We start from the raw sequence: 15,780 nt of genomic DNA, 5'->3' as shown, positions 1-15,780 counted from the left end.
GTAAAAGCCTTTGCCCGGCACTTCCAGTACAGCAATATGTTTCCAGGTGATGTTGTCTGAGGCAAGAGCCACAAATATACGGCACCCAAATTTCATATCCTTATTGCATGTAATATTAGAAAAGTACCGTATATTGCTTATACATTAAAGTTTTTTTTTAATTGAAGCATATAATTCTATTTACCCAGTAAAGCTCTAGAAACAAAAATCATATTTGTTTGGTGTTATTTAGGTGATGTGGAGGGCCTATGAATATGGATACGGCATCTGGATGCATTCTGTATGGTGGCACAGAGTTAATATTATACAATCGCGGTACGTTTCCTGCTGCATTGCTACTATCGGGAGACACCTTTGTATGAAAAAGAGCCCGACAACATTTTGTAGCCCCGTAGAATTCTTTAAATGCCCCATTAAAAGTCCATATCACCTGGATCCACAATACAATGATGTGCCCGAGCCCCTAGCCACTGTGTAATGGCAGGAGGGTGCGCTTTTGTAGTAGAACACTCGGGAAAGGGTGGGTGGGGGGGAATTTATCAAAGGTAGTTTTCTAGGGGTTGAAAAGTTGCACATTTTGGGGCAAGCACTAGCCATGCCAAACTGTGTGAACATCTACTTCTCTTAGATTTGATGGAAGAGCAGAGCCACTGCCAGTGTAGCCGATATATTAGATTCTAATTTCTGGCATGAATATTATTATTGCAGTCATAGATTTTGAAGAGGATTTTCTCGTTTCACCTTGTCAGTCACCTGGCTGCAGTTTTATGAGGTCGTTCCTTCTGGTGTCTTTTATGGCCTGCAGCACTTATGTCATATTGTCAGCGCTGCAGCCAATCAGTGAGTCCAGCGGCTCTGCCCAAGTAGACAGCATAGCCGCTATGCTTATGAATTAAGTTCAGCGCTGCAGACAATACCAGACACGGGGAGCAGCGGAGACTCACCGCTGGACGTGGGGAGGGTAAGAAAAAAAAAAAACACTGTTCTTTAAACACTCCATTGGGACTGATTTTTGGAAACCAGAAAACCCCTTTTAATTTTTGACTAACAGACAGCCTTTTGCCTAAGACATATTAAGGGGCATGCATATAGTTGGAGTCCTCACAAAGATTGCAAATTTAAAAAAAAAAAAACAACATTTTAGATATTATTATATTACTTTATTAACCAACCTAAGCAGGTAAAGACGTTCTGGAGATCTAAATGATGGGCATGGGGAAACAAGACATTGATATGGGTAATACACGCTCTCGAAAGAAGCAAGTGTGAAACGCGCGTCGGGACTGGGGAGGTGGTGCCACCCGCATCTTGCTTCACCTCACCTGCTCCTCCAGTATTCCATTTTCAGGTACTTCTTACTTAAGTATGGTCCATTGTGTCTGGGGAACCTGTGCATTATCAATAGTGTCTACTCATGTACCATACACTTCCTCTTAGAGTTTATTTACTCATACCTGGACTATCCATATGTATTTTGTTAGCCTACTGGGCCATACTATAGGGCCTATACTCATGTTACTATACTTATCTAGTTCTGTGCATATTCTATTAGGAGCTATTGTTTGAGGTCAGTTTACATTGTTATTTTTGGAGTTCTCTTCATTTTTTCTTTTTTATCTCAAAATACATTAGATATTTTTGCAGAGGTTTATCATTTGGGCCATTTAGTAGTTTACCTTGTATGAGAACCTGGATATATTAGTAATTAATTAGTACTTACCATAAATTGACCACTTTTTTGTCCAGGGTTAGTCTCCTATATTTATAGTAGTGCATTACCATGGATGCTGTAGAGTCCCCCTGACTGGGCACACTGTTATAATTTTAATATTACGTTTTATCCATTTTTCTAATAAAGAGGTATTGGTTTTATTTAATGGATCTCTTCATTACTCTGGATATTGATTGTACGGCCAGAGCATGTGTTTATAATGGGCAAGTCACAGAACAGAAATATAGTTAATAAATCAGATCAAACCTTCAGATATCAAAAGTCCGTGAGCCACAAAGCTAGGGGAATGGCATCATACATTTTACACAAGAAATTACAGGCTAAACTATGGTGGAAAAACCGTAAGAAATAAACCATTTTGGCACAGACCATAGAAAAATGGCCACCCAGGAATAGATTGCATCGCATTAGCTTAAAAAGCAGATCTAGGTACAGATAAATATATGTTGATTTCTCTTCCCTTCCGAATCTCGAGTCTTTAGAGAAGATGGCTCGGCTTCTATAATGCAGCAGTCTAATGCATTACCCTTCTCAATCACCAGCTTATTTACTATGTGCCGAAAATATGCCAAAGATAAGAGATTTAAAAGACAAGAACCCGACTGCAGATGACAATCCGAGGAACCTGAGAAGTATGCTGCAACGCCATCTTAATTATACATCTGGAATAAATCAGTAACACAACCACAAGGAATTGTTTAGAAAAGCTGGGAAAAATAAATAAATTAGCACACTGGTGTCACTGTCTAGAAGCCAGACATCTATCTGTGTATCATCACAAGCATAGGTACGGTTGTGCTCAAAAGTTGCATACCCCGGCAGAATTTTTGCTTCCTTGGCCTTTTTTCAGAGAACATGAATGATATCAAAACATTTTCTCCACTCATGGTTAGTGGTTGGATGATGCCATTTATTGTCAAACTACAGTGTTTTCTCTTTTTAAATCATAATGACATCCCAAAACATCCAAATTACCCTGTTCAAAAGTTCACATACCCCATTTCTTAATACCATGTATTGCTCCCTCTAACATCAATGACAGCTTGAAGTCTTTTGTGGTAGTTGTGGATGAGGTTCTTTATTTTCTCAGATGGTAAAGCTGTCCACTCTTCTTGGCAACAAGCCTCCAGTTTCTGTAAATTCCTAGGCTGTCTAGCATGAATTGCTCGCTTGAGATCTCCCCAGAGTGGCTCAATGATATTGAGGTCAGGAGACTGAGATGGCCACTCCAGAACCTTCTTTGTTCTGCTGTAGCCAATGACAGGTCGACTTGGCGTTGTGTTTTGGATCGTTGTCATGTTGGAACTGTCAAGTACATCCCATGCACAGCTTCCAAGCAAGTTTGCCTCCAGTATTTGCTGATAACATGCTGCATTCATCTTTCCTACAACTTTAACCAAGTTTTCTGTGCCTTTGTAGCTCACACATCCCCAAAACATCAGCGATCCACCTCCGTACTTTACAGTAGGAATGGTGTTCCTTTCATCATAGGCCTTGTTGACCTCTCTCCAAATGTAACATTGTGGCCAAAGAGTTCAATTTTGGTCTCATCACTCCAAATTACTTTGTTCCAGAAGTTTTCAGGCTTGTCTCTGTGCTGTTTTCCGTATTGTAGGCGAGAGACTTTGAAGCATTTGCACAGTTCTGGCTTTCTTCTGGAGACTCGACCTTGCAGCCCATTTTTTTCAAGTGCCTCCTTATTGTGCATCTTGAAACAGCCACACTGCTAGTTTTCAGAGAGTCCTGTATTTCAGCTGATGTTATTTGTGGGTTTTTCTTTGCATCCCGAACAATTTTCCTGGCAGTTGTGGATGACGTTTTTGTTGGTCTTCCTGACCGTGGATTTGTTTTTGCAGAGCCCCTGATTTTCCATTTGTTAATCACAGTTTGAACGCTGCTGAGTGGCATTATCAATTCCTTGGATATCTTTTTGTATCCCTTTCCTGTTTTATAGAGCTCAACTACCTTTTCCCATAGATCCGTTGACAATTCTTTTGCTTTCCCCATGACTCACAATCCAGAAATGTCAGTGGATGGATGAAAGATGCAAGAGTCTGTCTGGATCCCAGAAACTCACTCAGCTTTTATGCGCACACACTGATTACAAGCAAACAGGTCACATGTGAGGGTGCTACCTTTAGCAGCCATTCATACCCATTTGTCAACTTCTGTGCATGTTATCAGGCCAAAATCACCAGGGTATACAGAGTATATGAACTTTTGATCAGGGTCATTTGGATGTTTTGGGTTGTCATTATGATTTAAAAAGAGAAAAACAGTAAATGGCTTCACCCAACCACTAACCACGAGTGGAGAAAAAGTTTTGGTGTTATCATTCATATTCTCTGAAAAAAGGCAGAAAAAGCAAGAATTCTGCTGGAGTATGTAAACTTTTGAGCACAACTGTATAGGGAATGTCTTCTTGACGGATTCTACATGGCAGCCCAAAGTCTGTATTAATATGCCATTGGTGCTTATATTCCAATAAGGCGTTTGACGTTCCACACTGCGCAACTGACGTCCCTCACTGAGCACACCGACGTCCCTCACCAGTGCTGAGAACCGATCAAAATGAACTTTTAATCATCCGCATTGCATATGCAATGATCAGCACTATTCCAGAAGGTGTCTCTTCTCTGAGACAAGCCCTGCTCGATACATGATTGATAGCTGGCATTCAATCACCATTATGGAGGCCATCAATTACGTAAGAAAGCGTGATTAGAAGATCTGTGGAAAGTCCACGTCCAAGGAGGCGTGATTAGAAGATCTGTGGAAAGTCCACGTCCAAGGAGGCGTGATTAGAAGATCTGTGGAAAGTCCAGTCTGGAGAATGTAATGTCCAGCTTTGCCTCATTGCATACGTGACAATGCCAGCCTTAGTATGGAACGTCAAACACCCTCTGTGAAGTGAAGCCATGAAAACCCATCCAGATGCCGCTTTTCCACCAATCTCCTAACTGGGACCAGGACTGGAGGGTAAAAAATTGCCTAATATGCCTAAAATATCAGGCTCAAATCTCCAACAAGTAATTGTAGGATGACTTACATGGTACAAGCAGTCTGGAGTTCTGCTGCAATGCCTGGGTCATGTGTGAGCGAAGCAACATGGAAGCCATTTTGGTTCAAGAAGAAATCTGCGACTACTTGATCAGGGCCCAATTTTTCCTGTAAAAAAAACAGATTTAAAATTTAGAAATCATAGTAACAGAACTATATAGAATTCCGCAGTAGAGAAGATCCCACACCTTGTACATGGACTTCACAGCACTCAGATTCAAAGACTAAATAAAATGTCAGTAACAAACCGCTGACGTTCTGATGCTTCATTACTGGTTCCTGACAGTCTCATCATGCTCCTGTCTAAAGCCGTGGTTTTATAGTATGATGGAGAAGATAGATTTAAAGTATAAAGAGCACACACTGCTTACCTAACACAATTCATCAGTGTCCTGACTGAGCATGCTCCTGGTTCCTGCACGGATGCCCTGCGGCAAAATCAGTGCCAGCTCTGATAAAGGAGGACAACAAAAGGGGAACAACTGACCGCTAATTTCCATAACCAAGCCAGAGCACATTTTTGCTAAGCCGAGGTAAACAGATAAGGGATCCAGTAGAAAATAGTCAGCCGCCCTCTATAGCTGGCATGTGCTAACACTGGATATATTGCCCAACGTCAAGAAGAAGACCAGAAGCCAAGGACGAAGATGCCAGGTGACGATGGGAACCAATAGCTGAGCAAGATTGGCAATGGTTAGAACTCATTACTTACAGCTCAAGTTCGTTTTAAGCTTGGGCTTATTTTTTAGGTGCGCTTATAAAGCTCAACAAAGACTCGGCTCAAATTCTTACTTATGTCAATAATTTTTCCTTCGGTTTTCACAGGGAAAAAAAGTAGCAATAATGTGCTCAGTGATTTAAGTAGATCTATTCTGATGACATACACTCCCTGACAGAAGTTATGTCGCTTATCCATGTTATGTAAATAAAAGCTTGTGACCGGACGTTAAATTCATCCATTGGTTGTATAAATTATGCTTTTGAAAGCTGAAACCCTCCGAAATGTTGTTTAGGTTAAGAAAATAAATTGGCATCAATGCAGAAATATTGATCAGTTAATGGACACAGAATGGTCAGATTTTGGCAAGACAAAAGTTTTGTCGCCTAGTCATATAATGCACCCAATCCTAGTTTACATCCTCACCTGTGCTCAGTAAATGATCGGTTAATTAGTGTGGGTGTATAAAAAGAAACACAGCACCCTAGACCTTCACTTGATCTGCAACGTGAGACAACATGCCAAAAATCCACCCTGCGACCAAAGCCTGGATTATCAAGAGGCTGAAGACCAGATCCACTGCAGAGGTGGCTGGCACCTTTAATGTGTCTCAGCTTCAAGTACAAAGCATTAAAAAAAGATTTGAAGAGACTGGAGATGTGTTTGACAAGCCCAGGTCCAGCAGACCCCGCAAGACAACTGCTCAGGAGGAATGTTTGTTGGTTAGAAAATCCAAAGCAAACCCCTCTTCCACTGCAGCAGAGCTCCAACAGGCCTGGTCATCTCAAGTCCCTGTGTCAACTAGAAGAGTTTGTAGGATTCTTGTCTCGAAATGGCCTCCATGGTCGAATCAGTGCCCAGAAGCCATCACTAAACAAAAGGCAAATAAAAAAACGTGTGGCATTTGCAAAGTCCCACAGCCTGCTAAACTGATGGACGCTGGAAAAGTGGCAGAAGGTGGATTTCTCTGATGAATCTTCAGTAGAATTACACCACAGCTGCCGCAAATACTGCAGGAGACCTACTGGAGCCCGTATGGATCCAAAATACACCCAGAAAACAGTTACATTTGGTGGTGGAAAGATCATGGTCTGGGGTTACATTCAGTATGGGGGTGTGCGAAACATTTGCAAGGTGGAAGGCAATATCAATAGCCTAAAATATTAAAAAGTATTAGCTACCTCTTATATTCCAAATCATGAAAGGCGTCAAATTCTGCAGCAGGATGGTGCTCCATCTCCTACATCCATCTCTACAACAACAAAGTTCCTCCAGGCACAAAAGATCAAGGTGCTCAAGGACTGGCCAGCCCAGTCACCAGACATGAACATCATTGAGCATGTTTGGGGTAAGAGGAAAGAGGAAGCTTGGAAGACAAAACCAAAGAATCTAGATGAACTCTGGGAGGCATGTAAGACTGCATTCTTTGCTATTCCTGATGACTTCATTAATAAATTGTATGAATCATTGTTGAACCGCATGGATGCAGTCCTTCAAGCTCATGGAAGTCACACAAAATATTAAATATGACTCTAATAGGACCACAACTTCATTCACCAATGTGATGCAACATATATTTGTATTTTAAGTTATTTGTTTGAATATAACATTACATTATGTGGGCGACAAAACTTATGGGTTGCCAAAATCTGACCATTCTGTGTCCATTAACTGATCAATATTTCTGCATTGATGCCAATTTATTTTCTTAACCTAAATCACATTTCGGAGGGTTTCAGCTTTCAAAAGAATTATTTATATAACCGATGGATGAATTTAACGTCAGGTTATAAGCTTTAATTGACATAACATGGGTAAGCAACATAACTTGTATACATTCCCTGACAGAAGTTTGTTACCCCATATAAAATGTGGAAAATTTGTCAGGGGGAAAGAAAAAAAGTAACGACAAGCTACCCCCTTCAATGCGGATTTCTCATGGAATCTGCTCCCAACTTGACACCAATAAGCCAAAAATAAAAACTTTTTTTTTTAAAAAGGTAAGGGGGAGCGTTAAAGGACCATCAGATCAGAAAAGCTCAATCCCTGCTCGCAGTAATGTTTCTGGAGGAGGTTTTATTTTTGTGCACTTGAAGACTTGAAGTTTTTGCACTGAAAACAGAAATAAATAGACAGCATTTTTTGGTTTTTGCACCAACTTCATGAACCGCGGGCACCATTTTGAAGAATTTGGCACAAATATCAGTGACTACTACAAGACAAAAAAGTAAAAAGGAAATGACAAAGAAGAAAATCATACATGATGAATTGAGGCCATAGATTCCTGCGACTTTAGATTACCACATTAGATCTTTCAACCTCCCAAAACTGTGTGAGCACGCTGAGGACCCTCGGTTAGCACCCGAGCATGCTCATATAACGCCTTATCCGAGCACGTTCGCTCATCACCAACGGTGACACATGGGAATTTTTGATCACTGGGGGTCTGTATCTCCACAGTAGAGACGTGCCGACCACAACTTTTGACTTGTCACAATGACCCGTCTCTTTAAGGGGACTGTAAAAAGCCAAAAACACCTTGTGCAATTTTTACGCTGTAACATTACTATTAGCTGTTCAATCATCAACTAGCTTCCAATGAGTTATGGTTTCACTGCACCTGGCAAAATGACAAAAGTTCACAAACACGACCCCGGGTTAACAAGGGCAAACGATAAAAGTAGAAAAAGAAAAAAAAAACAACCCACATTGATAATCATCATAAAATAAAGGGCTAAAAACACCATATACACCGTTATCATGGTCTCGCCGTCCAGTAGAGAGAAGACCTGCGGCATTGGACTGGACTAATCTAATCTGAGGTTTCCCGATAAGCAGGATGTCTAAGTGATCGCTCACCAGGGGAAATGGTTTTTATCCATTCTTAAATATCATCATTCTCGACAGCAAATCTTCTAGTGTAAAAACAAAAAAAATATGTGCTGCCGAGAACAACGGCAACCTATCTGAACAGAATGCTCAATTACGGATCCTGACATCCTGCTGCAGGTTCCCCATAGAACTTCATGAGCACCAACTGCCATCCATCTCAGAAATGGGAAAGTCTGTGGTCACTGAATACAGATTATACCCATGAGTTAAGTAAAAGAGCAATCCAGGATCCAGGATTAGAAAGAAGCAGATTTCTGAGAGAAGATAAATTACAAAATTTATTATTTTCACCTGTACTATTGATTTATAGAAAAAAAATAAAGACGACAGTTAACCTTTAAATACATCTGTATTAGTGATGAGCGAACGCGCATGGATAAGGTGTTATCTCAGCATGCTCAGGTGTTATCCGAGTATCTTCGAAGTACTCGTATAGTATGTTCAAAAGTCCCTGCGGCTGCATGTCTCCCGGCTGTTAGGCAATCCTCCCACATGTGTTGCAGCTGTCTAACAGACAATGTCTGCATGTGTTGCGGCTGCCAAACAGCTGCGGGGACTGGAACATATTTTTCGGGCACGCCCAAGTCACTTTGTTAGCACCCGAGCATGCGGAGAAAACACCTTACCCCACATGTATGCTCATCAGTAATAACTAACAAATCATACTCTTGGTTTTTTTCCTCGGGCTGTTTGATGGCAGAAGATTGAGAAAATTCCGTAATTCCCCCATCAGAGAAAAACTTACAAGACTCTGGCCAAACTCACATGGCAAAAACTGACACACTGATGAATCGTGGACCATTGTTTCCTAACAAAACATGTGTAGGGCCCAACTGGGCTGCTTGCTGTAGTTTTGATAAAATCCCATCTTACTCTGGTGCAGATCTAGCTGTTCTCTGAATGCTGAGCTCTGTATAACCCCGCCCACACCACTGATTGGCAGCAGAAAGCAGCCAATCAGTGGTGGGGGTGGAGTTATACAGAGGCAGCAGGTTTACTAGTCCTCTAGCGGAAATATCCTGCTGATAAAACAGTGATTTTATCACAATCATAGCAAGCAGCCCAGTAAGTGACACATCACAGGAATCAGGATCTCTACCTCTACATTATTCAGATCTCAGATTAAGTGGTTGAAACCTGGTGACCGATTCCCTTTAAGTAAAATGTAATTGTAGCAAAGCTTAGAAGAGGTTGTGTAACTGGCTGTAAGATGAGCAATGACAGCAGCAGACCAGGCACTGGGCAAGGAAGTCGATTAAGATTCATCAGTACTGGGGAGGAATCCTGTAGTGCAACATTGTCTTCATGGCAGCAGCTTTCCCTCTGGCCGTTCTTCAGGGAAAACAGCCTTTTAGTATTCAGAACCAAATAGTCCGTTCAAGTCTATTTAACCCGGAATTCATTAAATCACAGTGCAGTTCAGCTGCAGTTCGGCACCAATTCTGCACTAAATCTGCATCGTGTGCACATACCCTTAAGACCATGTTCACACTTTGCGGTTTTTACCGCGGAACCGCGGCGATGTTGATGCTGCGGGTCCACTGCAGTTTCCATTGTGTTTACAATAACATGTAAACCCTATGGAAACCGCAAACCGCTGTGCACATGCTGCGGGTTGTAAACCGCTGCGTTCTTTGTGCAGAATCGCAGCGATTCTGCACCCATAGGAATGCATTGATCCGCTTACTTCCTGCATGGGGCTGTGTCCACCATGCGGGAAGTAAGCGGATAATGTGCGGGTGGTACCCAGGGTGGAGGAGAGGAGACTCTCTTCCAGGCCCCGGGAACCATATTTGTGTAAAAAAAAAAAAAAAGAATTAAAATAAAAAATCATGATATACTCACCCTCTGACGTCCCGATCTCCTCAGCGCTGCACGCGGCCGTCCGGTCTCAGGTTGCTATGCGACCAGGACCTGCGGTGACGTCGCAGTCACATGACCGTGACGTCACGAAGGTCCTTTTCGCACAGCATCTTTGGAACTGGACCGCCGCCTGCAGCACCGAGGAGATCGGGACGTCAGAGGGTGAGTATATCATGATTTTTATTATTTTTAACATTACCATTGATGCTGCATATTGCTGCATATATAAATCATCCCAAGAATAAAGTGCAAAAAAAGACAGTATTAAAAATTATTTTATTAGATTTATAAATTATACAACTAAATATATACGAGTAAAGCTGATAAATATGGGCACAATGTAATAGTATAAAAAAGACGTCAACCAATATTAGCAAAATTTATAGTCATCAGATTTTAAAACCTCCAAAGTATAATATATTGCAAAATTGTTCCTTAGAATTAGTTAGTTATATGGCGATCATAAAAAAGTGCATAGTGCATCAATATGTGCAAAAAAATGCATAAAATATGTGCAAAAAATTATTTATATAGAAAAATAATGTGCAAAAAGAGCAAAAAAATTTATTCATATGATATTTTATAACAAAGTGCTACACTGTAAGGTGCTAAATAAGGTGCCACAAATTACTGCAAAACCAGGACAATATTGCACAATACCTAGATTGCACATAAGCCTATGTAAGCATAGGACCTGGGCACATGTAGGTATTGTGAGCCTCCACTATTATCGTATATTTTATTGATTTTATCCTCCATAGGTTTATGTAGTAAGAGTCTGTTTAGCCAGTGTGCAATTTATGCACCTTAATGTTCCCAGTAGCACTTTCCATTATATAGTTATAGTGGCATTCCATCTATATGGCCTTATGTGCAATTGTTTTTTTAGCTGTGCAATATGAGCCTTGATGGTAGGTCTTGTTTCACTTAGCACTTTCATTGTATATTTTGTAATTTTATGCTTACATAGGCTTATGTGCAATCTAGGTATTGTGCAATATTGTCCTGGTTTTGCAATAATTTGTGGCACCTTATTTAGCACCTTACAGTGTAGCACTTTGTTATAAAATATCATATGAATAATTTTTTTTGCTTTTTTTGCACATTATTTTTCTATATAAATAATTTTTTGCACATATTTTATGCATTTTTTTGCACATATTGATGCACTATGCACTTTTTTATGATCGCCATATAACTAACTAATTCTAAGGAACAATTTTGCAATATATTATACTTTGGAGGTTTTAAAATCTGATGACTATAAATTTTGCTAATATTGGTTGACGTCTTTTTTATACTATTACATTGTGCCCATATTTATCAGCTTTACTCGTATATATTTAGTTGTATAATTTATAAATAATTCTAATAAAATAATTTTTAATACTGTCTTTTTTTGCACTTTATTCTTGGGATGATTTATGTTTCATTTGGTGCATGACATTTTTTGTTGTACATATAAATGGTTACATGTTTGATTAATTAAAATATTGCTGCATATGCAGCACCAATAGTAGGAGTAAATCCTGCAGCGGAATCTGCAACACAAACGTCGATAAATCTGCAGGGATAACCGCAGCGGGTTTGCCCTGCAGATTTATCAAACCCGCTGCGGGAAAACCCGCAGGAGAACCCGCAGCCCCCTTCCTACGTGTGCACATAGCCTAAAGAATTTTCTGCATTTTCATGACCATGAAAATTGTACATTCACACTGAAGGCATCAAAACTATGAATTAACACATGTAGAACTATATATTTAACAAAAAAGTGTGAAACAACTGAAATTGTGTCTTATATTCTAGGTTCTTCAAAGTAGCCACCTTTTGCTTTGATGACTGCTTTGCACACTCTTGGCATTCTCTTGATGAGCTTCAAGAGGTAGTCACCGGGAATGGTCTTCGAACAATCTTGAAGGAGTTCCCAGACATGCTCAACACTTGTTGGCCCTTTTGCCTTCACTCTGCGGTCCAGCTCACCCCAAACCATCTCGATTGGGTTCAGGTATGGTGACTGTGGAGGCCAGGTCATCTGGCGTAGCACCCCATCACTCTCCTTCTTGGTTAAATAGCCCTTACACAGCCTGGACGTGTGTTTGGGGTCATTGTCCTGTTGAAAAATAAATGATGGTCCAACTAAACACAAACCAGACGGAAAAGCATGCCACTGCAAGATACTGTGGTAGCCATGCTAGTTCAGTATGCCTTCAATTTTGAATGAATCCCCAACACTGTCACTAGCAAAGCACCCCACACCATAATACCTCCTCCTCCATGCTTCACGGTGGGAACCAGGCATGTAGAGTCCATCCGTTCACCTTTTCTGCGTCGCACAAAGACACGGTGGTTGGAGCCAAAGATCTCAAATTTGGACTCACCAGACCAAAGCACAGATTTCCACTGGTCTAATGTCCATTCCTTGTGTTCTTTAGCCCAAAACAAGTCTCTTCTGCTTGTTGCCTGTCCTTAGCAGTGGTTTCCTAGTAGCTATTTTACCATGAAGGCCTGCTGCACAAAGTCTCCTCTTAACAGTTGTTGTAGAGATGTGTCTGCTGCTAGAACTCTGTGTGGCATTGACCTGGTCTCTAATCTGAGCTGCTGTTAACCTGCGATTTCTGAGGCTGGTGACTTGGATAAACTGATCCTCAGAAGCAGAGGTGACTCTTGGTCTTCCTTTCCTGGGGCGGTCCTCATGTGAGCCAGTTTCTTTATAGCGCTTGATGGTTTTTGCCACTGCACTTGGAGACACTTTCAAAGTTTTCCCAATTCTTCGGACTGACTGACCTTCATTTCTTAAAGCAATGATGGCCCCTCGTTTTTCTTTACTTAGCTGCTTTTTTCTTGCCATAATACAATTTCTAACAGTCTATTCAGTAGCACTATCAGCTGTGTATCCACCAGACTTCTGCTCAACACAACTGATGGTCCCAACCCCATTTATAGTAATGACCACAAGAACGAGAAGTATAAAGGATTATGGTACCTATAGTGTGGTAAAGGTGAAGAGGAGGAGGGAAGATGCCATGTCCTGGACAATTACAGATGTTTTCACACAAAAAGAATAAAAATAAATCACACTTTGTCAAAGAAAGAATCACTTTGAAATGTAGGAGTTTTTTGCCCTTTTAACCAGTAAATTCTTCTCTTTTCACTGCTCAATGTAGAAACAGGAAGTCTCTTTTCCTTGCAAAAATCATTCCCTTCTTCAACTCCTGACCCAGCTGCTCCCTCCTCTCCCAGCCATTGACTTTTGCAGTGACTCATGACTCACACAGGGAAAATTGACCTCCTGCTTCTACACTCTGTTTTCGGGATGGGACTCCCGACGTCATTCCCATTGACAGCCGGATCCCCGCTGCCTAACGGCGGCAGCCGACTGTCAATCAGAATGATGTCAGAAGTGCTGCCCAGTCACGTCAGCAGAGGCAGCTGAATCCCTGGCAGGAGCGGTCTGTGACCGCTCTGTGGCGTGCGAAGAACTGCACCGTGCACATCAGGCCGGTAAGCTGCAGCTGCCTGTTAAAACAAAAAAATGTGCCTTTGCTCCATTATAAAGTCCCTGAATGCAGAGTGAAGGGGACACAGCGGCGCGTATAGCGCGTGCCCGCACACATCATATAGCCCCTGACTCACATTCGCACATCTGACATGAAGCTGGGGCTGTACTCGCAGAGTCGGTGCGCATGCCTGCGGAGCGGGACGACAGTGAACACGCATGGGATTTTCTAGGTGGTTGCCGACGTCGGGCCAGTCATGGCAATCGATCACAATCCTGAGGGTGTACATAATTTGAACAGGACACGGACTGATCCATGACAAACGACAGAATACTGCACCCCTATGCCTGAAGCAGAAGGTATCCCCTAATGATATAGTGTTTCACATAATACTGGGAGCTTTTCTTTTGAGAAAACCATCTTAGTGGTGCACATCGCACATTACATCACTAACACACTGGGGGCAGTTTAATAGCTATAAACGAGGTGACTGGTTCCTTTAATCACGTGAGGTCAGTGTTTAATGCACAGACTCATCACACACCTCAAGATCTACAGATCTACTGTATCCACAATCTGCGCTCCCATCTCAGACATATTTAATAATAAGCTGATTATACTGGTTCCATGTTTATCTTGGAGAAGGCAAAGAGATCAAACATTCAAACCAGAGACCTAAAATAAAGGGTCAGCCAAAAATAAGACCGACCCAGGAAGGACATTAACTCCTGCCTTCTCAGTAAGGTTTGTACAAGACTGGCAATTTATTCTCTAACCTGTCAATATCATTTAACATACAAATTCGCCTCCCGTCTGTCCTAAGAACTGAAAAATAGCAAGGGGCGCCCCCTGGAAGAAGCACCGGCAAAGCGCGCGCCGGGCGTCAGGTTCTTGGACAATATTCTCCCTCCGCTGTCATTTGTGAACTGTGAGGGCGATTCATCAAGATCAGTGATTTTCGCACCGTATTGATGAGGGGGCGTTTTTTTTTTTTTTTTTAGTAAAAGCCTATTAACCCCTCTGTGACCTTAGACGTACTATCCCGTCGAGGTGCCCTGGGCTTATCTGACCCTGGACGGGATAGTACGTCATAGCCGATCGGCCGCGCTCACGGGGGGAGCGCGGCCGATCGCGGCCGGGTGTCAGCTGCTTATCGCAGCTGACATCCGGCACTATGTGCCAGGAGCGGTCACGGACCGCCCCCGGCACATTAACCCCTGGCACACCGCGATCAAAGATGATCGCGATGTGCCGGCGGTACAGGGAAGCACCGCGCAGGGAGGGGGCTCCCTGCGGGCTTCCCTGAGCCCCCCGCAGCAACGCGATGTGATCGCGTTGCTGCGAGGGTCTCCTCACCTCCCTCCCTGCTCGAGCCCCGGATCCAAGATGGCCGCGGATCCGGGTCCTGCAGGGAGGGAGGTGGCTTCACAGAGCCTGCTCAGAGCAGGCACTGTGAAGCAGCCTGCACTCCTATCAGATCAGTGATCTGACAGAGTGCTGTGCAAACTGTCAGATCACTGATCTGTGATGTCCCCCCCTGGGACAAAGTAAAAAAGTAAAAAAAAAAATTTCCAAATGTGTAAAAAAAATAAAAAAAAATATTCCAAAATAATGAAAAAAAAAAAAAAATATTATTCCCATAAATACATTTCTTCATCTAAATAAAAAAAAAAAAACCAATAAAAGTACACATATTTAGTATTGCCGCGTCCGTAACGGCCCGACCTATAAAACTGGCCCACTAGTTAACCCCTTCAGTAAACACCGTAAGAAAAAAAAAAAAAAACGAGGCAAAAAACAACGCTTTATTATCATACCGCCGAACAAAAAGTGGAATAACACGCGATCAAAAGGACAGATATAAATAACCATGGTACCGCTGAAAGCGTCATATTGTCCCGCAAAAAAAGAGCCGCCATACAGCATCATCAGCAAAAAAATAAAAAAGTTATAGTCCTGAGAATAAAGCGATGCAAAAATAATTATTTTTTCTGTAAAATAGTTTTTATCGTATAAAA

At 41.9% G+C, this 15,780-nt stretch overlaps 1 protein-coding gene across 3 annotated transcripts in view; it reads right to left on the bottom strand.

Annotated features, from left to right (window-relative positions):
• ABAT (4-aminobutyrate aminotransferase) overlaps nucleotides 1-15,780 on the bottom strand; it is a 187,060-nt gene that overhangs the window by 103,814 nt on the left and 67,466 nt on the right. For all 3 annotated transcript variants that reach the window (XM_069733997.1, XM_069733995.1, XM_069733996.1), the window contains exon 2: nucleotides 4,782-4,900. In XM_069733997.1, coding sequence (XP_069590098.1) covers nucleotides 4,782-4,851 — 70 coding nt within the window. In that variant the 5' untranslated portion in view covers nucleotides 4,852-4,900. The remainder of the gene's footprint in view (nucleotides 1-4,781; nucleotides 4,901-15,780) is intronic.

This window comes from Ranitomeya imitator, chromosome 7 (assembly GCF_032444005.1).
Source record: "Ranitomeya imitator isolate aRanImi1 chromosome 7, aRanImi1.pri, whole genome shotgun sequence".
NCBI lineage: Eukaryota > Metazoa > Chordata > Amphibia > Anura > Dendrobatidae > Ranitomeya > Ranitomeya imitator.
Note: the sequence above shows the minus strand (reverse complement) of the source record. Positions and strands in the feature narration are given on the sequence as shown.